The 24,361-nt window shown below is 35.3% G+C and overlaps 1 protein-coding gene across 1 annotated transcript in view; it reads right to left on the bottom strand.

Annotated features, from left to right (window-relative positions):
- The window catches only part of LOC149779413 (uncharacterized), a 142,304-nt gene that overhangs the window by 64,623 nt on the left and 53,320 nt on the right, over positions 1-24,361 (bottom strand). The window contains exons 4-9 of the mRNA XM_089940073.1: positions 23,372-23,602; positions 21,707-21,817; positions 17,410-17,486; positions 11,982-12,176; positions 3,245-3,327; positions 1,112-1,240 (exon numbers count right to left, since the gene is read on the bottom strand). Of these exons, the coding sequence (XP_089796199.1) occupies positions 1,112-1,240; positions 3,245-3,327; positions 11,982-12,176; positions 17,410-17,486; positions 21,707-21,817; positions 23,372-23,602 (826 nt within the window). The remainder of the gene's footprint in view (positions 1-1,111; positions 1,241-3,244; positions 3,328-11,981; positions 12,177-17,409; positions 17,487-21,706; positions 21,818-23,371; positions 23,603-24,361) is intronic.

Genomic DNA, 24,361 nt, shown 5'->3' with positions numbered 1-24,361 from the left:
ATTCTCATAGCGATACAATATACCAAAACATTAACTACTACACAATACCTATTCTCATAGTGATACAATATACCAAAACATGAACTACTACACAATACCTATTCTCATAGCGATACAATATACCAAAACATGAACTACTACACAATACCTATTCTCATAGCGATACAATATACCAAAACATGAACTACTACACAATACCTATTCTCATAGCGATACAATATACCAAAACATTAACTACTACACAATACCTATTCTCATAGTGATACAATATACCAAAACATTAACTACTACACAATACCTATTCTCATAGCGATACAATATACCAAAACATGAACTACTACACAATACCTATTCTCATAGTGATACAATATACCAACACATGAACTACTCCACAATACCTATTCTCATAGTGATACAATATACCAAAACATGAACTACTACACAATACCTATTCTCATAGCGATACAATATACCAACACATGAACTACTACAAAATGCCAATTCTCATTACAACAATAAAGTTCATCTCTGAAGATTCTCATATCAGATATAACATTTTATGTTGTCATTTAAAACCTACAAAGGTACAGAGACTGGATAAACATGTTTATTTTTATCATAATCTATATTTTATATCAATTATATTGTGATGCTATCTTTTTTGTTTCAGCCAATGGGTTGATGTTTTTACTTGCATCAAATCCTATTATCACCTTGCAAGATGAACTCATTGGATTTTGGAATTAAAATTGTCAAAAGTGGAATGAGTTGTATTGTTGTGATGCAAAACAAGTTCTTTTGATTGAGCAAACTTGTACTTAGGAATACAACAGTGACAGATGGTGATTCTATTGCTGTACTGAGTTGAAACAATGAAGAATAATTGTCCCAAGCTTATCTTGTCCAACAAACAAAAATAGTTTTATGTAACAAATAATGCTGTGACTAAAATGTTCTTAACTATATATCCCCCATGTGATATAAAGACATAAGGCCACTAATGCTTTAATTGGATTTCTGATATAGTATGAAAACATACTGCTCTAGAAATGTAAGTAGACTAAAAATTAATTCTTATTTTTACAATGATTATAATAAATAAATTACTTACTTCATGGAAGCAAATCTTGCCAGACCATCTTCATACACATACAGCCTCAAAGGATCATAGCAACTGACATAAACATACACTCGCATGTCAAACTTGCTGTCATTGATAAGGTAGGGTCGTGACAAATATCTGAAATAAAATTGCAATAAAGTTACAATGTTAATACGATAAAATATGATGTACATAATTAAATGTGAATTATTTTTTTTTACAATATAAACTACATTAAAAGATTGTAACAAAGCTTACAATAACTGCATTTAAATGTATTCCAGTTCATGGTGAGTTGTCTCCCTTGCTCAATGTAACTCGTACTTGTAAGGAAATATTTCTTAATGAAAGGATAAAGCCACATAGTACTGCCTTTCCAAAAGGAAGTTGAAATCTTAAAAAGGAAAAAAGAAACTACAATATGTTATGTTAAACATTTTATGTAAAGTGAAGAAACAAATGGTCATTTCAACTGAGAAAGTTGTTGGTGTGTTTAGAACAGTACTTTCAAAGATGCACAAACCAATATGACATAATTGAAGAAACCCTTGTTAAAGGATGCATGAGCATGGCAAAGTCAAAATGAGACCAAAATTCCTTCAGATTTTGACAAAAAAAAGTTTCAAATCAAACTTTACTCAGATCTTCTCAATATTATACTCTATTTCTAATTCTGTTTCAGTCTTTAAATCTCACATAAGGAGGTCAAACTGACTTATCCAGGAGGATAACTAAAGTGTATTGGATGTGCTGCAATTCTGAATCAGCTGTAAAATCTGATTCAAAAAGGAAATGAAACGTTTGCCAATCTGGCATTTTCAACATCCATCTCTGGCCTAAAGATTGAGGTTTGCAATGATTATTCATGAAATATATTGGAAAGTGGTAACTAGCAAAGTGGTTGTTATAAAATCCTAAGAAAATTTAAGTCAAAAATATGGATTGTAGATGGTCAGATCTTAGGAAAAGAAGGATTAGAGCAGTTAGTGGACTTTTAATGCCATTTTCAGTACATTATAGGCTATGCATAGTGGCCAGTATATCCAGTGGAGAAAGAATCACTTACCCATGGAAAGCTAATGACAAACTTACATATCCACACTACTGGTTGAGCTGGGGGGGGGGGGCAATTCAGCACAACATAGACTATACATGGTGGCCAGTATATTTGGTAAAGGAAGAACCCTGAAAAACCCCAGACTTGAAACTACTGGCAAGTTTTCTCACAATCCCATGTTACCCAAGCCAAGATTTGAACCTACAAGGTCAGAAGTGAGATGTCAGTGATCTGCAATGTCGAGCATCTTAGACCACTTGGCCACATGGGGACCCAGTTGAGCTGAAAATGGAATTCACATGGACCAAGGTGAAATGTGAGAGTGATCTGTAAAGATGAGTGCCATAGGACCACTCCAGGGTCTTGATTAGAGCAGTCTCAGTTATAACACAATGCACTTTAATGACTCTAATGAAGACAGTGGAAGACCAGTTATTATAACAATCAATTTAAGGCCCATCTTTATTACAAAGTTCATGAATCCCATTTTATTAATCAGCAGTAGAATTATTTTATATACATCATTATAAGGCATGGTTCTTATAGACAGCATTATAATAAGGGAGTACTGTATAATGTACTTCATTCTTAGGCAGTCTCACCATAAGGCAGTATACTCTATGGCTTCCATGGACAGCATCATAAGGAGGGAGTACTGCATCAAGTACTCCATTGTAAAGTTGTCTCAATGTATGGCTGTGGACTTCATGTTTCCCATGGATAGCGTTATAATGAGTGCTGTCTCATGAACTTCATTATAAAGTGGACTCACTATCAGCAGTCTACCCTAATGTTCCCATGGATAGCATTATAATGAATGCTGTCTCGTTAACTTCATTATAAAGTGGACTCACTATCAGCAGTCTACCCTAATGTTCCCATGGATAGCATTATAATGAGTGCTGTCTCATGAACTTCATTATAAAGTGGACTCACTATCAGCAGTCTACCCTAATGTTCCCATGGATAGCATTATAATGAGTGCTGTCTCATGAACTTCATTATAAAGTGGACTCACTATCAGCAGTCTACCCTAATGTTCCCATGGACAGCATTATAATGCAAAAGTATTTTAATCAATTTACCTCTGGACAATAACAGGTTTCCGTCTTGGAATTTGGTTCCACTTGCCAATAACTTTGATCCCAATTCCTCTAGCAGAAGCAGGCTGAGAATGGAAAACAAAATTTCTTCATTATCATAACATAACATCTTTCCCGCTGCTTGTACTATTATCATGACATGAAAATCTTTCCCCTGCTTGTACCATTATCATAACATGAAAATCTTCCCTCGCTTGTACCATTATCATAACATGAAAATCTTCCCTTGCTTCTACTATTATCATAACATGAAAATATTCCCTTGCTTGTACCATTATCATAACATGAAAATCTTTCCCCTTGCTTGTACCATTATCATAACATGAAAATCTTTCCCCTTGCTTGTACCATTATCATAACATGAAAATCTTTCCCCTTGCTTGTACCATTATCATAACATGAAAATCTTTCCCCTTGCTTGTACCATTATAACATGAAAATCTTTCCCCTTGCTTGTACCATTATCATAACATGAAAATCTTCCCTTGCTTGTACCATTATCATAACATGAAAATCTTTCCCCATGCTTGTACCATTATCATAACATGAAAATCTTTCCCCTTGCTTGTACCATTATCATAACATGAAAATCTTTCCCCATGCTTGTACCATTATCATAACATGAAAATCTTTCCCCTTGCTTGTACCATTATCATAACATGAAAATCTTCCCTTGCTTCTACTATTATCATAACATGAAAATCTTCCCTTGCTTGTACCATTATCATAACATGAAAATCTTTCCCCTTGCTTGTACCATTATCATAACATGAAAATCTTTCCCCTTGCTTGTACCATTATCATAACATGAAAATCTTTCACCTTGCTTGTACCATTATCATAACATGAAAATCTTTCCCTTGCTTGTACCATTATCATAACATGAAAATCTTTCCCCTTGCTTGTACCATTATCATAACATGAAAATCTTCCCTTGCTTGTACCATTATCATAACATGAAAATCTTTCCCCATGCTTGTACCATTATCATAACATGAAAATCTTTCCCCTTGCTTGTAACATTATCATAACATGAAAATCTTTCCCCTTGCTTGTACCATTATCATAACATGAAAATCTTTCCCCATGCTTGTACCATTATCATATCATGAAAATTTTTGCCCTTGCTTGTACCATTATCATAACATGAAAATCTTTCCCCTTGCTTGTACCATTATCATAACATGAAAATCTTTCCCCTTGCTTGTACCATTATCATAACATGAAAATCTTTCCCCTTGCTTGTACCATTATCATAAAAGAAAATCTTTCCCCTTGCTTGTACCGTTATCATAACATGAAAATCTTTCCCTTTGCTTTTACTATTATCATAACATGAAAATCCTTCCCTTTGCTTGTACCATTATCATAACATGAAAATATTTCCCCTTGCTTGTACCATTATCATAACATGACAATCTTTCCCCTGCTCGTACCATTATCATAACATGAAAATCTTCCCTCGCTTGTACCATTATCATAACATGAAAATCTTTCACCTTGCTTGTACCATTATCATAACATGAAAATCTTTCCCCTTGCTTGTACCATTATCATAACATGAAAATCTTCCCTTGCTTGTACTATTATCATAACATGAAAATCTTCCCTTCCTTGTACCATTATCATATCATGAAAATCTTTCCCCATGCTTGTGTCATTATCATAACATGAAAATCTTTCCCCATGCTTGTACCATTATCATAACATGAAAATCTTTGACCTTGCTTGTACCATTACCATAACATGAAAATCTTTCCCCTTGCTTGTACCATTATCATAACATGAAAATCTTTCCCCTTGCTTTTACTATTATCATAACATGAAAATCTTTCCCCTTGCTTGTACCATTATCATAACATGAAAATATTTCCCCTTGCTTGTACCATTATCATAACATGAAAATCTTTCCCCATGCTTGTACCATTATCATAACATGAAAATCTTTGCCCTTGCTTGTACCATTATCATATCATGAAAATTTTTGCCCTTGCTTGTACCATTATCATAACATGAAAATCTTTCCCCTTGCTTGTACCATTATCATAACATGAAAATCTTTCCCCATGCTTGTACCATTACCATAACATGAAAATCTTTCCCCTTGCTTTTACTATTATCACAACATGAAAATCTTTCCCCTTGCTTGTACCATTATCATAACATGAAAATCTTTCCCCTTGCTTGTACCATTATCATAACATGAAAATGTTTCCCCTTGCTTGTACCATTATCATAAAAGAAAATCTTTCCCCTTGCTTGTACCGTTATCATAACATGAAAATCTTTCCCTTTGCTTTTACTATTATCATAACATGAAAATCCTTCCCCTTGCTTGTACCATTATCATAACATGAAAATCTTTCCCCTTGCTTGTACCATTATCATATCATGAAAATCTTTCACCTTGCTTGTACCATTATCATAACATGAAAATCTTTCCCCTTGCTTGTACCATTATCATAAAAGAAAATCTTTCCCCTTGCTTGTACCGTTATCATAACATGAAAATCTTTCCCTTTGCTTTTACTATTATCATAACATGAAAATCCTTCCCCTTGCTTGTACCATTATCATAACATGAAAATCTTTCCCCTTGCTTGTACCATTATCATAACATGAAAATCTTCCCTTGCTTGTACTATTATCATAACATGAAAATCTTCCCTTCCTTGTACCATTATCATATCATGAAAATCTTTCACCTTGCTTGTACCATTATCATAACATGAAAATCTTTCAACTTGCTTGTACCATTATCATAACATGAAAATCTTTCCCCTTGCTTGTACCATTATCATAACATGAAAATCTTTCCCCTTGCTTGTACCATTATCATAACATGAAAATCTTTCCCCTTGCTTGTACCATTATCATAAAAGAAAATCTTTCCCCTTGCTTGTACCGTTATCATAACATGAAAATCTTTCTCTTTGCTTTTACTATTATCATAACATGAAAATCCTTCCCCTTGCTTGTACCATTATCATAACATGAAAATATTTCCCCTTGCTTGTACCATTATCATAACATGACAATCTTTCCCCTGCTCGTACCATTATCATAACATGAAAATCTTCCCTCGCTTGTACCATTATCATAACATGAAAATCTTTCACCTTGCTTGTACCATTATCATAACATGAAAATCTTTCCCCTTGCTTGTACCATTATCATAACATGAAAATCTTCCCTTGCTTGTACTATTATCATAACATGAAAATCTTCCCTTCCTTGTACCATTATCATATCATGAAAATCTTTCACCTTGCTTGTACCATTATCATAACATGAAAATCTTTCAACTTGCTTGTACCATTATCATAACATGAAAATCTTTCCCCTTTCTTGTACCATTATCATAACATGAAAATCTTCCCTTGCTTGTACCATTATCATAACATGAAAATCTTTCAACTTGCTTGTACCATTATCATAACATGAAAATCTTTCCCCTTGTTTGTACCATTATCATAACATGAAAATCTTTCCCTTTGCTTGTACCATTATCATAACATGAAAATCTTTCCCCATGCTTGTGTCATTATCATAACATGAAAATCTTTCCCCATGCTTGTACCATTATCATAACATGAAAATCTTTGACCTTGCTTGTACCATTACCATAACATGAAAATCTTTCCCCTTGCTTGTACCATTATCATAACATGAAAATCTTTCCCCTTGCTTTTACTATTATCATAACATGAAAATCTTTCCCCTTGCTTGTACCATTATCATAACATGAAAATATTTCCCCTTGCTTGTACCATTATCATAACATGAAAATCTTTCCCCATGCTTGTACCATTATCATAACATGAAAATCTTTGCCCTTGCTTGTACCATTATCATATCATGAAAATTTTTGCCCTTGCTTGTACCATTATCATAACATGAAAATCTTTCCCCTTGCTTGTACCATTATCATAACATGAAAATCTTTCCCCATGCTTGTACCATTACCATAACATGAAAATCTTTCCCCTTGCTTTTACTATTATCATAACATGAAAATCTTTCCCCTTGCTTGTACCATTATCATAACATGAAAATATTTCCCCTTGCTTATACCATTATTATAACATGAAAATCTTTCCCCATGCTTGTACCATTATCATAACATGAAAATCTTTCAACTTGCTTGTACCATTATCATAACATGAAAATCTTTCCCCTTGCTTGTACCATTATCATAACATGAAAATCTTTGCCCTTGCTTGTACCATTATCATAACATGAAAATCTTCCCCTGCTTGTAACATTAACATAACATGAAAATCTTTCCCTTGCTTGTACCATTATCATAACATGAAAATCTTTCCCCTTGCTTGTACCATTATCAAAACATGAAAATCTTCCCTTGCTTGTACCATTATCATAACATGAAAATCTTTCCCCTACTTGTACCTTTATCATAACATGAAAATCTTCCCTCGCTTTCCCCATGCTTGTACCATTATCATCACATGAAAATCTTTCCCCTTGCTTGTACCATTATCATAACATGAAAATCTTTCCCCTTGCTTGTACGATTATCATAACATGAAAATCTTTCCCCTTGCTTGAACCATTATCATAACATGAAAATCTTTCCCTTATCTGCACCATTATCAGAAGCAGCAGATGATGTATCAAAAACATGCATCTAAATTGCGGCAAAAATTACAGAGAAAAATGCTGTTGATCTAGAAAAAGGCAGTTTTAACATTATGCAGAATTCAGATAATAATGATACTGGAAATCTGGTGTTCACCATAAAAAATATTAATCTTAATTTTGTCTCCTGTGGACTTAGGGATATAAAACAGGTCTGATGCACCCTGCCACCCCTATATGTCACATGAGACAAGCAATGTAAACCATCATTTCACCCTCTTGTGTGTCCCATCACAATGCTCTCACTATGAAGGTCTTGGACATTTTAGACCAGTGTGGATTATATTTTTAAAAATCTGACTGCATTTAAAAACTTTTACATTTCTTTGCCTTTATTTTTATATAGTATGCCTTGTTTTGGATACTTAAACTTGTTAGCACTATAAATTGAGGATTATGCCCCTGTGCCATAAAAACCTATATACATGGTTCCCACGATTTTCTAAATATAAATTTCCATGTTTTTTCCAGGATGAAATTAATTTTTTCAAGGTTAACATATGACCATCATAGAATGGGATTAAAGAATATTCTGGATTATAAAACATGCATTTTCCAAACTGAAGATGTTTCTCTTTCAAGACTCTCTAAAATAAATATGTCAGAAAAGAACTGATCATGTGCAAAACCACAATGAGTCACACAGAACAAATCTGACTGTATTCCTAATAATTGGCATTTAAAGCCATTTCAATGCACAGAATACAAATTCTAACTTTACTTTGCTGACCTGCATTATGTTGCTCCATGAAAACAACATAATGAGCATAAATTACTTTGTTTCCTTTCAAACCTTTAATTTTAAAGAATTCTAGAGCAATATATGTGCATGTTATACAAAGTAAACATTTCCAATCACAGTATGAAAAAAAAGCAATAAATGCAAAGTATTAGAATCTTATCTTGTAACGAAAAACTTTTAATCCTGAATTTGTGTGTGCCAATGAAATCTCAAACAAGATTTTTCAACCAACCTAAACTTTTTAAGATGATTTCGTTAAAAATTTCATTATTTAAAGACATTTACAAAGCTTAATTTAAATTTTGACAAAAGACCTTCAAAATTATACATTGTTGTATAAAACAAGGGCTAAATTTTCTGTAAAATCAACTTGCCTTCTTTGTAGTTCAATCAACCAGCCCTCAAACCTGTACTGATACATTGGCTCTTTTTGTTTCTTAATATATAATAAAAGGGACAACAATTTCCCATTTTTCCTGCAGTCCATTTAAGATATGAAACCAATGCTTCAAGCTACAAGTCACTGCGCAATAATTTTGTACCAAAGATGATCTCAGAGATTCAACATTTGTCTAATCCGGTTTTCCTCTGAATATTCCAACCCCATTTTTCACATATGGACATTTATGATGGATTGTGGGTTCAAAGTAATTACATATAAAAAAAATTGGAATCTGCCGCCACTGTAAGACAGCTTACCAGCGGGCCTAACAAATTTAAACTATGTTATATCAACTTATACCTGCATGAATTCGATAGGAAAATTATTTATTTTCTCAAAAATGGCAAGTATTATAATCGTTATGTCTTTAATCCGCTGACAGACCAGAAGAAACTCAGCTTAGATGAAACCTGACCCAGTACTAGCCATTTGCATTAATAGTCACATGACTTCACAAATCTCAAACAACGACACTGGAAGTCCAATAGTCAAGTGATATCAACAACAAACTCCTTTTGAATGTTGTTGTACAAAATTTCAATCATATTAAATGAAAGTCTGACACCTGTTGTAAAAACCAGAAAGAACATATAATTCTCAACATTTTTATTTCAAGAACAACTACAAGAAACTTGGCAAGTCTGATTCATCAATCAGAGTAGTCTGGTTCTCTGCTTCGTATGCTCCCAGCACATGTCAACATGGTAGTCATGTGATACAAAAAAAGCTCCAGAAGTTGGTCTCAGAATAAACATACAGAATTCTGCGCCTTTTCGTTATTGTATTTTTATTTAAATGACTTTCATAAAAAAAATCTACAATGTCTGAAAATAATGGTTGTGAGATTGTGTGCTCTCATGCGACTAGCAATCGAAATCGCTAATACCAGTCCAAATTTCATCAACGCACTAGTTTTATCATCATTCAGCAGATTAAAGACATAATGATTTTAAATTTTCATATCGATTTCATGCAGGTATAAATCGATTTAACAAAGTTTAAGTTTGCTAGCCATCTACTAAGTGGCTCTGCTTTAACGCCACCATGTTGGCCTCTTGTGATGCTAGACTGGTTTTCATACCTTCCACAAAAATAAAAATATGGATATTGACCTGTGAAACAAAAAGTCTACTAAATGAATCTAATCCACTGAGCGTTTGGATTGTCTAACATATTTATGGCAAGCAAACAAATGATCCAACCTTCTAATATTCTGGTTAAAACTCGACAAATTTTATTCACGATCAGTTCAGTTACGATTTAATAAAGTAATTGTTTTGGGTGTCAAATTGTGGAGAGAAATTCCCGGGTTTTTCCCAACTTTCATCAATATTTGTAAAATTCATAGACTTTTCACGGTCACGAAAACAGTTATCATTTCACCCAATTTTTTCCCGATAGCATGGGAACCCTGTATATACATTATCTGAATCTTTCTTCCAAAATATGCAGTTATTCCTTCTTTTTAAAACATTATTACAAAAAAAAAAAAACAACTATTAAATGTCTCTCAATCTGGCTCAAAGACCATAATGAAAACTTTGAAACACGCTTTGTGAACAAGAAGAGATAAAGTAGGACTAATTTGTTTTAAAATGTGGGGGGAAATGGGGACATTCATATAAAAAAGTAGGACTAATTTGTTTTAAAATGAGGGGGAAAATGGGGACATTCAGGTAAAAAAGTAGGACTAATTTGTTTTAAAATGTAAGGGAAATGGGAACATTCAGGTAAAATAAGTAGGGCAGAATCATATGACTGACATACCTTTTCCTGTGGTTGTTATGGGTTTCATGCCACTTTTCAGCACAAGATCGGCTGTACATGACAATTAGTATATCTGGTGGAGGATGAATCCAGGAAAACTCCTGGATGAACCAAAGCTAATGGCAGGCTTTCTCACATACCCACAATGGCCCGATACTTGAACTACTGTAACCTAACCAATATTCTTGCGCCTTGAGTACGCGACAGTTGGTTCCCTAAAATTTTGGCATCGTGTCCCCCAAATTTTGACCATTATATGCCTATTGGGCATGCATGCTTGACCATTATATGCCTATTGGGCATGCAGGCTTGACCATCATTTTACTGCAAACCATTAAAAAAATATGTGGGAACAGGGAGACACACTGATCGCAATTCACTGGGACAATGAACCAACCGTATCTCTACACTCATGTCTGTTCCTACAAGCCAGATAATGTTCCCCCACAAAACAAATATGATCAATACTGCAGCAGCCAACCTTTATCCAAAGCTGTAGTGAAAAGAAAGCACTGTGAAGAACCTCTATAATGGTTAAGTACATATTAAATGGATAAAAGAATGTGTCCACACTTTTGAAGCTCTGTAAGGAAATAGAGATGTGTAGAAATTGAAAGCCTGTAAAAAGAATGTGCTTTGCCATATCTGCAAATGTAACACAATATCTACTTTGTCAGATTTGAAACTTTCTGGTTGTAAAATCCAAAACAAAACCATCAAAAACATTCACAATGCTTTATCATGACACCATGTGATTTGTCACACATATTCACACTGCCAAACTATGATATATTGTGTTTTTGGTTTTACAGTTTTTTTATTTTTAATCATATTTGTTTCAACACTGCACAGTGTTTGAATGTCATACAAATTCTAGTTTGGGAAGACAAGCACATTCATGGTGGCTATTATATTGCAAATATCTGTTTTATCAACAACATATCACACACCTGTTACAAAATTATAGGTTCCAATACTATACTAAAATTCTTGAATACCAAACTGATATGCACTAATTTTATGGAAGTGGCAAATTCCACCGATCCAAATGATACAATGATCTAGACTAACATTTGTGATGTTTTAATGTAGAAGAAACTTTTGCATACCGGTTTGATAATCCATTTCTGCTTGCTGCCACCGTCTTCCCAGACCCTTTTCAGCTGCTTAGTGTCATATGGCAAACAAAAAGTTTGTGGGAAAAAACCAAATTCTTTCTTGCCAAAATGGACCTGCATCCTGGATAAATTACGCCACAAGCGATCCTTTCTACCAATTTGGAAAGAACCTGGAAAGTGATTTAACTGAAAAGAAAGAAATATGAAAAGTTTTAAAACTTGTTTTAGTGTCATAGAAAATGATAGTCCGACTATGTAACTATTCTTAAGGTTTCAGTTTTAAAGCCTTTATGTTTTTTCCAATGCATCATAACAGAACTCCTGAAGAATTCATCTACCTTTGTTATTGCTGTTGTTGTGGTTGTATAATGTGCTATTCAATTGTTTTAATTTGCTGAGGGAAATAAAACTGGTTGGATGATCAAGATTTTTTTAGATTAGAAAAAGTAACAACTCTATCTGAGTATATTCCTCATGCAACTGTCAATATATCGTGGATCATACAATGTACCAACAGATCTGGTAAATGCTGTTTACATAAAAGTTTAAGTAGGAAAAAGCAAATATTCTAGTAAATCATGTTTCTCTGATAATGTTTACCTGATCGCATTATGTTAGGATAACTTCTCTGTGAATTCCGAATCCAGACTTCTCAGACAGACAAAAATAGTCTTTCTGTCTATGTACTATATAAACAATGTGAAGTAGATCCAACTGATTAACTCCCCTTTCTACAGGCTAGGTGGTTACCAGTTTAACACAGATGTACCTGTTCTTTTTCACACGAGTGACACCTTCAAGGATGCTTGCATTCATTGCAAAGAAGGGTGCAAGAGGTTAGTGTAATGTGATCAGTGAGTATTATCAGAGAAACATACTTTACTAAAGAATTTCTTTCTCTGTGAAATATATTATCTCAGCACATGTTAAGAGAATAAATAAGAGGAGGAAATGCTAAGAAACCCAGTAGGATCATGATTGCTCCACTAAATGAACGAATTCCTAACATTAGTTTAGCACAGCAAGAGACAATTTGTTTATACACATGCATGTGATATCCCTGCAGGATTCCACATGTGATTATTGTCTCACTCTCAAAAGCTTTCTCGGGTGAATCCAGCAAAAGTGGCAAATTTATGTTTGAGTCTAAGTCTGTGCTTTCATGAATAGAGAGTGGGCACTGTCTGTGCATCTACCACTAACCCAATGATTCAGTTTTCTCCTTAAGTGAGGCCACATCATGCAAACAGATGCTAGGGACATCATGTTCATGGCAGTCACTTGTATTTCATTAGCAGAAATTGTCATTAGTGCCATGCTTCTGGGGTAGGGAAATAAGAACAAATGAGGTCAAGCATCAGTCAGCCTCCCTTGATCCAGAGTCAACTAGGACATTAAGCCAGACAGGAATGTGTTGGATTTGAATATTACCTTATACTGGGAGGACCCATGAAGCTATTCAACTATCATGAGGAAAAGGTGTTGTGATTGTTTTCACCTAAACCCCCACCCACCCCATGTCACCATAACAACTGTCCGACATTATTGGGACCGTGTTTCCATGGGTACTTTCCACCCAAATTTAAAGACATTGAGAATGGATTTCATTTCCAATGCAAGTAAGTAGGCTATCCAACTGGCATTATAATAAGTCCACCCCTGCACTGAATAGGCCGACGAGCTGTAAGAAACTTCCTCGCCCAAAAAATGTACTGTTTGACCCTATCTCCAACACATGAGCTATACTTCCAATGGTGTTGGGACAAAGATGCCAAGTTAATATGCACTATAAGTTAAATATAGAGATGGACAAAATGTTGAAAAGGAATAAGGTCCGACTTCTCTACACTGATTATCCATCCTGAATTGTGAATGAGAGAAGTATGATGTGAACCAAGAACCAAACTTAACAAATGTTTCCGTCATGTGTTGTGCAGGTATGACGCTGTCTCTGTGGCAGACATCCTGAACTCTTGTTGAAGGCCCCAGCCTTAGACTGTGACTGTATGAATCAGAATATGGAAGTATGTGATGGAAATGTGGACTAATCATGCTCTCATCATGTCTCTATCTCAGTTCTCAAGCAGAACCTATCCGTGTGCAATTTTCATACTATCTACACTGCCTTTGACAAGCAGAACCTATTTGTGTGCAATTTTCATACTATCTACAGTGCCTTTGACAAGTAGAACCTATTTGTGTGCAATTTTCGTACTATCTACACTGCCTTTTTTACAAGCAGAAAACAAGATTTTCTTGAAAACAAGCATCTCCCTTCAGCGGATCGTTTGGAAGTTCCTTCAAGAAAGTATGACAACAAAAGTGCTGGGGTTCAGTATCTGATATCCTGAAACCCAGAGACAAAGTTTGAATCACCAATAGCATCCTGAGATTTGTTTGTCCAAATCTGACAAAAAGATTGTCTCAAACACTTCAGGTGGGTTGCCAGAATGACAGTGTATCATTGACAATTGACGTAAGGCCTCAGGAAAGAGATACTGTGATATTTTTTCTTCTCTCATTGCCAGACTGTGAAAATAGGGGCCTGTGACTGACTACAATTCACGTAGCCAGGAGAAAAAAGCAAAAACCATGCCATTGCTGAGAACTGCCACTGCAAATTCTCTGGCTAAAATTGTCTTCCCTTCTCTTGTACATTCCCTAACAGGGAGGAGCAGAGATAGGAAATTATGCTGAAACTTAAAGGGCCACTCTTGTGCCTCTTGCTTTCTCACCTCCTCAAGAGGTGCATAGAAAAATAGTAATAATTGTTAGCGGTCTTAATCATCAGATGTAGGAAGTCGACACAATGTTCGTAACGAAGGCATTGTCTTAAAGACTTGTCCATGCACTTTATCATCACCAGACAAGATAAGTGTGGATAAAATATCTCTGTACACTGAATTTTTACCAGCTGGATGATACAGATGCAGGTAACTGACTCAACATAAAGAACTTCTTGCACTACTGGGATCATGATTGCTCCAAGAGATGCACAGTAACTTTTGCAACCTTTAACAACTGTGACATGATTCTGTATGACGATTATCATCATCTATATCCACTAAGGCAATGACAATGGAGACAAAATCCTATCAATTTCCACTATCGCTGCTGACAACAATATTCCATCAGTTCCCCTGTCAGATTAGCATGTTATGGTATTTCCGTTTCATTACCTTCATCAAAAGGAAATGATGATGAAGTATCATCAGCATTCATCAGCATTTTGTCCACTGGATATGCCATCGGTAATGATTGCATTATGGAATGCTGGTACAACGTGGCTAATTTGTCTGTTTCAGACAGCTATGCGAGTAATGCCAGTTTTCTAAGAATTTTATAGGAATGGTTGGTCTGGTCATTTAGTTGGCTTCCTAGTAAATATCTCATTCATATGGCTGGACTGGTTAGTCATCAGATGGAATGGCATACCAATTATGGTATATGCATTGCTAATGAATTACGGTTGGTCATCGTTTGAAATGGCTTACCAATTATGGTATATGCAATGCTAGTGCATTACAGTTGGTCATTAGATGGAATAGCATACCAATTATGGTATATGCATTGCTATTGCATTAGTTGGTTTAGCCAACTGGATGTCTGGGTCACTAATTGCAGATAACAGATTCCTGACCATTATAATCATCCGTAACTCATCTTGTACGGTTAACTAAGTTGGCTGGCAGCTGAAATGGTGTACCAAAGATGACATATACCTTGTGGTCCAGCCAACTAGTGTGGTTGGTAGGTACAGGCCATACTTGTATGGAATGTCCATCCATACTGTATTAGCCAAACTGCAAATCTTCATGTCCAACATGTTTTCTGATAATTCCACGCACAGACTGGGTAAATGATACTTGCACTAATGCCTCTCACGTGAGGAATAAGTTTGATTGTCAACCCTCATGCCTCATAGATGGGGTGATAGTGATTACAAGCCTTCACAACTCATGGGCATAGTCCTATTTGCCTGTGAGCCTCATTGGATGGGTACTGGGCTTGCAAAATAAAAACGCCATTCCTACTCATCGACATAATAATAACAAAGCCTTTTAAGTCTTACTGATCATATGCAATTCCAATGTTTTCTACTGTATTCACAGATACAGTATGCTCTGATGCTGTTTCTGCATCTGCATGTGTGTGTGTAGGAGACAGTGCATCTTGACATCACCAATGAGACTAATCAACGACTCTACTGTACTCACAAATACAATATATTCTGGCCCTATTCTGCATCTTCATGTGAGGTACTGAGGGCATCTTGACATCACCGATGACATGTATGTCTAAATCCTTGCCATTGGAGCATGCTCATTTCTTCAGCGTTTTAGCTGCTTTTTCAAAACACAGCTCAAGTATTTCCAATGAATGTGAAATTGGATGCGTAGACACATTTTTTATGTCCTTCCTCCAAAACCTTAAATAAATTATACTACTTGCACTTGTTTGTCATCTCTATGAAGAAGAAGAGGAACAAACAAGTATATTCAATAAATTCATATCAATAAAATTATGCAAACAGCATTATCAAAATGAGCTAAAAGTGTAATAGGTGAAAAGTACAGTGCCCAAAACTTAATCCAGTGAAACTGAATGCTACGGATCAAAATCACACGGGACAATAATGAACAGTACTATAATTTTATTATTTCAAAATTATTATTAAATTTACCAGAATCCACAAAAAAGTTGTATGCACCATATAAAACAACACTTTGACTAACTATACCAAAGATGGATGATGAAATTTAAGTGCAAGATTAAATACATTCAATGGTGGCCATATTTACAGTACGACAGTAAACGTGAAAACTAGTACATCTGGGCACAATGTAAACCATTGAGTGGGTATAGAGGGGAAATAACCTGTAAGAGTTGCTTCCCTTCGTCTATAGACTGGGCATGATTCAGAGGTAGCAGAAAAGTTATCCAAATGTTATGTGATCAAGTAATGTATTTGACGCCGAAAAAACTCTGACCCACATCTGTCACTTTTGTTTCCGATCTGTTCTGTCCATGCATTTCAGCTCTATGTTTGACTTGATATTACAACTACCCTCTTTACTCAAAATTATTTTCAATTCCATACATATGAAATGCATCAACATGTATTCAAACTGACTGGTACAGGTGCACTTCTTAAGTTGGCTGAACAATGGATGAGTCTAAGCATTCAATATCACAGGAAGGAAACAGGATTTAAACATGAAGTTTGTGGATTACCCTATTGCTGCAAATTTATTACTGCCACTCATACACCCTCTGCAGCTGGCAACTTTACACATTTCCAAATAAGACCCCAAAACCATGCTTCTAAATACACACCGAACAGTGTAACTGGGTTCAGAAATGTGGCAACTATCCAGGCATGAGTGAAAACTGTCAATATACTCTTTGCATAATATACCTTCTGAAATTCCCTGAGAGCCTTGAAACCTGGAGACTTCATGTGTTTTCCCCAGCAACCTAACCAGTCATGGTTTCCTGCAGCAAATAAAATTGACTTGCTTTAATTATAATTATATTGCATTTTTTTTCTACAACACTTTGTTGCAGATAGCTATGTTTCAATATGTGGTATATCTCATTAAAAAACATAATAAAGAAAGCTGAAGTTAAAGGCAGAAGTCAGAAAAATTAGAATACCCAGTGGATGGCAATACAGTTTATAATAAAGCGAGGAACTGTGCTTCTAACTGGTCAGCAATTCATAATAAAGCCAATTCTAACTGGTCAGCAATTCATAATAAAAACCAATATGGAGTGAGGAAGTGTACTTCTATATTGTCAGCAATTGACAATAAAGCCAATTTGTAGTGAGGAGCTGTACTTCTATATGGCCAGCAATTGATAATACTCTGGAGTGAGGAGCTGTACTTCTATATTGTCAGCAACTGGTAATACTCTAGAGTGAGGAGCTGTACTTCTATATGGTCAGCAATTGACAATAAAGCCAATTTCTAGTGAGGAGCTGTACTTCTATATTGTCAGCAATTGGTAATACTCTAGAGTGAGGAGCTGTACTTCTATATGGTTAGCAATCGGTAATACTCTAGAGGAGCTGTACTTCTATATAGTCAGCAATTGGTAATACTCTATAGAGTGAGGAGCTGTACTTCTATATAGTCAGCAATCATTATACTCTAGAGTGAGGAGCTGTACTTCTATATGGTTAGCAATTGGTAATACTCTACAGTGAGGAGCTGTACTTCTATATTGTCAGCAATTGGTAATACTCTAGAGTGAGGAGCTGTACTTCTATATGGTCAGCAACTGGTAATACTCTAGAGTGAGGAGCTGTACTTCTATATGGTCAGCAATTGACAATAAAGCCAATTTCTAGTGAGGAGCTGTACTTCTATATTGTCAGCAATTGGTAATACTCTAGAGTGAGGAGCTGTACTTCTATATGGTTAGCAATTGGTAATACTCTAGAGGAGCTGTACTTCTATATAGTCAGCAATTGGTAATACTCTATAGAGTGAGGAGCTGTGCTTCTATATAGTCAGCAATCATTATACTCTAGAGTGAGGAGCTGTACTTCTATATGGTTAGCAATTGGTAATACTCTACAGTGAGGAGCTGTACTTCTATATTGTCAGCAATTGGTAATACTCTAGAGTGAGGAGCTGTACTTCTATATGGTCAGCAACTGGTAATACTCTAGAGTGAGGAGCTGTACCTCTATATGGTCAGCAATTGGTAATACTCTGGAGTGAGGAGCTGTACTTCTATATTGTCAGCAATTGATAATAAAGCCAATTTGGATTGAGGAGCAGTACTTCAGTCTGGTCCATAAATGGCAATAAATCCAATCTGCAGTTAAGAGCAGTGCTTCCACCTGGTCAGTAATTTGCAATAAAACCAATTTGGAGTGAAGAGCAGTGCTTCTATCTGGTCAGCAATTTGCAATAAAACCAATTTGGAGTTAAGAGCAGTGCTTCTATCTGGTCAGCAATTTGCAATAAAGTCAATTTGGAGTGAAAAGCAGTGCTTCTATCTGGTCAGCAATGTGCAATAAAGCCAATTTAGAGTGATGAGCTGTGCTTCTATCTGGTCAGTAATAGTAACGTGTAATCAATGTAAAATCGTACCCTACTTCTCCAGCTGTGCTTCTATCTGGTCAGTAATAGTAACGTGTAATCAATGTAAAATCGTACCCTACTTCTCCAGCTCCCTCCAGGAGATTCACAGCTGATGAACTTATTAGAATCATTATAAGGATTCAATCCTGAATGGAAAATAATTTTCATTTTCCGGACAAATTTAGATTAATGAGTGATGATACCTATTTCAGTGACATTTTTAAATATGCAAAACATGTATCAGAGGTTTTACCTTCTTTTGCACTGAATTTCAATGAAAAGTAAGTTTTTTTAACACTTGGTGCCATGATGGACCAATTTTCTTAGAGATGAGCAAAACTTTGTACACCTCTGTTGACTGAAGTCTCTATCTAAAGCATCACATTTAAATTTCAATATACATGAATCCTGACATTTAGAAAATGATCAAATGTTAACAAAACTAACAGTAAGAGTGCAAGATCATAATTCAGTGATGGGTGATTTATGTGATGGATATGCATTACAATAATTCTATTAAATATTTTAAAAATACAGAAAGCCTATGACACTTGTACATTTCTAGCCATATAAATGTACAGTTTCATCTTGCTATAACTTAACTAAATATGAAAAGAAATGTTTAGCAGTGGTTCTGCACTGCTCTTAAATCATACATGTATAGTCTAACATCCTAAGTTTAAATCTGTTGATATGCTGATAAGAACATACTGATTTCTGAAAACTGATAATAACACCCTGAATTTGGGACAAGTTACAAAATGAACCTTAGGTTACGAAAACATGTACATTGGTCATCTTCTTCTCAGGTCCCACTGCTTAAATGAAAATATGGCTGTATAAAAAGAGAAGTATGAGAGCAGAATTGGCTGTCTAGCAAGGTGGCCTTATAAAAGTGTGTGTGTGCGTGTGTGTGATTTGGATTTTAACGTAGCTTTAACAATTTTTCAGTCATATTGCTACGATGTCTGCAGTGTGGCAGTTTATAGTGTGTCTAACACTGAGGCATCATGTCGCAGACATGTAGCATCATGTCCCACCCAGTCACATTATCCTGACACCAGGCTGACCAGTCCTAACACTAATTTCTTAATGCTGAGCACCAAGCAAGGCAGCTTTAAGTACCATTTTTATAAGTCTTTGGTATGACTTGGCCAGAGATCGAACCCTCAACCTCCTGCATCCGAGGCGGATGCTCTAAAAACTAGGCCACCGGAGCAGTATATAAAAGGGGTAACCTCTCTTGAGAGGGGCTTCACATGATAAGGAACCGCTGTATCAGACTTTCAAACAAAATCTATCTCTGCCTCTGCTCACACTCACACATACATTTATAACAAGTCCAGGGCCTGCATATCCACCTACATTTATAACAAGTCCAGGGCCTACAGGTAAAGCCCATGATCAAAGCATTTCTGTAAAAGAAGCAACCTTGACCCCAAAGTCAATGCATCAAGTATCACAGAGTAAACTGTCTTGGCTTTACAATGATTTAAATCAATTGTGAAGAAAACCAATCAAGAGACTGAGGAGATATAAAACCTGAATGCAATATCTCTACAACTTTGACCTCGATCCCAAGGTGAAAGAGACATGCAAGCATTTGCAGAATGAATTTTCTTAGTTTTGTAATGATTTATCCCATATATGGACAAAATTCATCAAGAAGTTTAGGAAATATAATGAAATGAAATCAATTTAATCAAAACCCTGACACACGATTTTCTCTGACTGTGACTTTAACCCCAAGGTCAAAGAAGAAAATGAGCATGTTGCAGAATGAACAGTTCTAACTTCATAATGATTCACCCCTAACAAAATCTACCGAGAAGTTTTAGGAAATATACACAAATGAAAACTAAAATGTTTACTAACAATCTACATCATGTCATACATGTCAATAAAGATCATCAAACAAATTCAAACTCAAAATCCATTTATACTTTGTTTATCTCAATATCCTCCAAGGGATCATGTCCAAATTTTCAGACATCATAATTCTGGTAAATATGTGAGAGATGTCAGTATTTATTTTGATCAAACTAGCAGCATGTGTGTGTGTGTGATCAAACAGGTTAGTGAGGTATAATTTATTTTAAGAAGAAATTGAATTCGTGTCACAAGTAATGGCAACTACCATCTGGCTCTCATGCACCTAACCCACTCAGTCATGTGTCAATCCACAAATTTAAAGGATGGAACAAAATTGAAAGAAATGACTTGAGACGCATGAGAACTTGCCCACCAATGTTCAATATTATTTGCTGCAACTCTGTGGTTTTACGTTACCTTGACTTTAATGAAAGAATGACAATTATCCAGCTGTAAAGTCAACATGACCCTTGTTTCCATTAAAGGCATATCCAAGAATGTGAGTACTAACAAAATTGTCTTTTTGATAATATTCTCCACCTCAATGTCATGTCAAATTAAATAAATCAATTCACAGTATATGAAGCATTCTAAATGGCTGGCTGTTGGCAATCAGCTGAGTGAAAAACAGTAATCCTGGATAAGACACTACTAACCCTAGAATGCTCTAGAGAAAGAATTAAAAATGGGATAAAAGAGGTGAAAAAGTGTGTAAGCACTGTTATAACCAAACCCTGTATTACTTACGTTTGGTGGCCCTGAATCCAGACCTGGACAGGGCTCCCTTGACTACATTAGGGGTTATGGGGCTCATCCTCCACTTCAACAACTTCCTGAACTCCCACTGCAACTGTTCCACTAAAAAAAAAATTGCAGTTTTAGTTAAACAATTTTCTTTTCCCTCAAATTCAAAGAAATTTCTACGGTGAGATTGAGAACTAACTTGAAGTTAGGTTTTAATTTTAGCTCAAATATGCTTGCCTGTTTTACAGGCAACAACTTGAAAAGTAATGTGATACCCACAAAATGGCTTCTAAGTCTAAGACCAAGTCTTGTGTCGGAGAGGATTTATGAATTTCATCCCTGTCATGAGAGAACTTTCTAATGTATCTTGTCCACTCTGTCCAGTTACACAGCATTTAACAAAAGACAATACAGCCTTAAACAAGAATACGGTCAATGATACACTATATGTATTTAATATCCTCCATGAAGACACTATTAAGGCAAGGCCGACTCTGGAAATTATTGCCCAACAAATGTCAATGTCTTTTGATGTTCTGAACTGAACTAACTGTCCAAAAACTATTGTTTCCTGTTTAGACTTGAAAGACCTTGACCAATGACCTGTAGAGTCCAAAATCGATAGTTTTTCTTACATAAATGCAAACCCACCACATAATTTGGTCAAGGAACTTACTCTAGTACAAAAATTATTAAGCAAAACCCATTTTTCTTTGAGTCACAATGACCCTAACCTTTGACCTTTTTACCCTTAAAATAAATTAGCCTCTTCCTAACTTTATATGCATGACCTCCACAAACTGTGAACAAAGTATGTGCTTTAAACTTAAGTTATTCGTGCAAAAACCATTTTTATCTTTTCAGTTACAGCAACCTTGAACTTTGAATCCGAAAATCAATAAGCTTCTTTCATACCCATTATGTAAGTCATCCACAAACTTTGATGCATGGTACCTAAACTGAAAATTTTGGCCAAAACCATTTTGTTTCTGTTGCTCATAGTGTCCTTGACAGCTGACCTTTTCAACCCCACTCCCCAAAAGGTGTATGCCATCCCCAAAGTTTGGTCCAGGTACATGAGGTAGAACTAATGTTGTTGTACAAAATCATTTTTGTCTTAGATTCAAAGTGACCTTGATATTTGATCTTTTGATCACCAAATCAATAGGCTTCTTCTTTAGCCCAAGTGCAAGCCACTCACAAGGTTGGGCCCAGGTATGTGATGTAGAGTAATGTTATTCTGCAGAAACTATTTATCTTCTTTTATTCACAGTGGCCTTGACATCTGACCTTTTGATCCCCAAATTAACAGGTTTCTTTTTTACCCCAAGTGCAAGTCATCCACAAACTTTGGTATAACTTACGCTATTATGCAGAGCAATTTTTCTTGTCAGTGACCTTGATCTTTCACCTTATGACCCCCAAATCAATAGGTTTCTTCTTTACCATAATTGCAAGACATCCATCAAGTATGATAACTATAACTTGTGGAGAAATTGAGTTATTATTCAAAACTTAAATTGGAAACAAATGGACAGACAGATGGACATCATAACAAAATGTTCCATCTTATATAAAACATACATAAATCCTACACTCTGAAGCATTTTATTATGGTCAATAATACTTCTTCCAGTTGCTCGATTAATTTCAGAAAACTGATTTTACCTTTCTCGCCATCACTAACAAAGGTTATTGTTGGTGGGACATTTGGAAACAGACTGAGAGTCAGCGCAGGTTTAACAATTTTATCTGGGGATGCTGTAGCAGGTCGTATGGATGTGACATCTTCAACACTAGATGTACCATATACACTCTTTCTGCCTGTCTGAACATGAGCTGATGATGACCTCCGTGACAAACTACTTCCTGTATGAATGGAGTAGCCATCAGATCCGCCTGTAAGAGAAAATATGTCAGCATCATTTTTTGCCTCTCCAACCGATCATTATTTGATGACAACAAATACATTTGAAAAACAATTCTCACATAAACTGGTTTGATTCAACTGTAAATGTAACACCTGCTTGCAAATATAGGAATTCTTCTTGCTACTGAAAATGGTTTTTGTTGTAATGAAACTTTTTCTAATGATAGATTTACTAACAACTGATACAAGAACAATAATGCCTGGTATGCTAAATAAAACATTTTACAATGATATGCAATTGTCATGCATTCAGTTGAATTTTCAGCAAGATATATTTTCTAATTAGCTCAGATCCCATGAGTGTGTTCATTGAATAAACATTCTGATAGCAAAGGAAATTAGTCATTTTCTTGAAAAATATGAAAATGAGTAAACCGTCTACATAACCATACATATGATCCCTATGCTATACACATGTAACTACATATGATCCCTATACAATATACATGTAACTACTGATGAAATACATATGATCCCTATACTATATACATGTAACTACTGATGAAATACATATGATCCCTATACTATATACATGTAACTACTGATGAAATACATGATCCCTATGCTAAATGCATGTAACTACTGATGAAATACATATGATCCCTATGCTATATACATTTAACTACATATGATCCCAATACAATATACATGTAACTAATGATGAAATACATATGATCCCTATACTATATACATGTAACTACTGATGAAATACATATGTCTGTCTGTAT

This window comes from Sinohyriopsis cumingii, chromosome 17 (assembly GCF_028554795.1).
Source record: "Sinohyriopsis cumingii isolate HCF-2022 chromosome 17, ASM2855479v2, whole genome shotgun sequence".
NCBI classification, from domain to species: domain Eukaryota; kingdom Metazoa; phylum Mollusca; class Bivalvia; order Unionida; family Unionidae; genus Sinohyriopsis; species Sinohyriopsis cumingii.
This window is presented reverse-complemented; position numbering and strand designations above follow the sequence as displayed.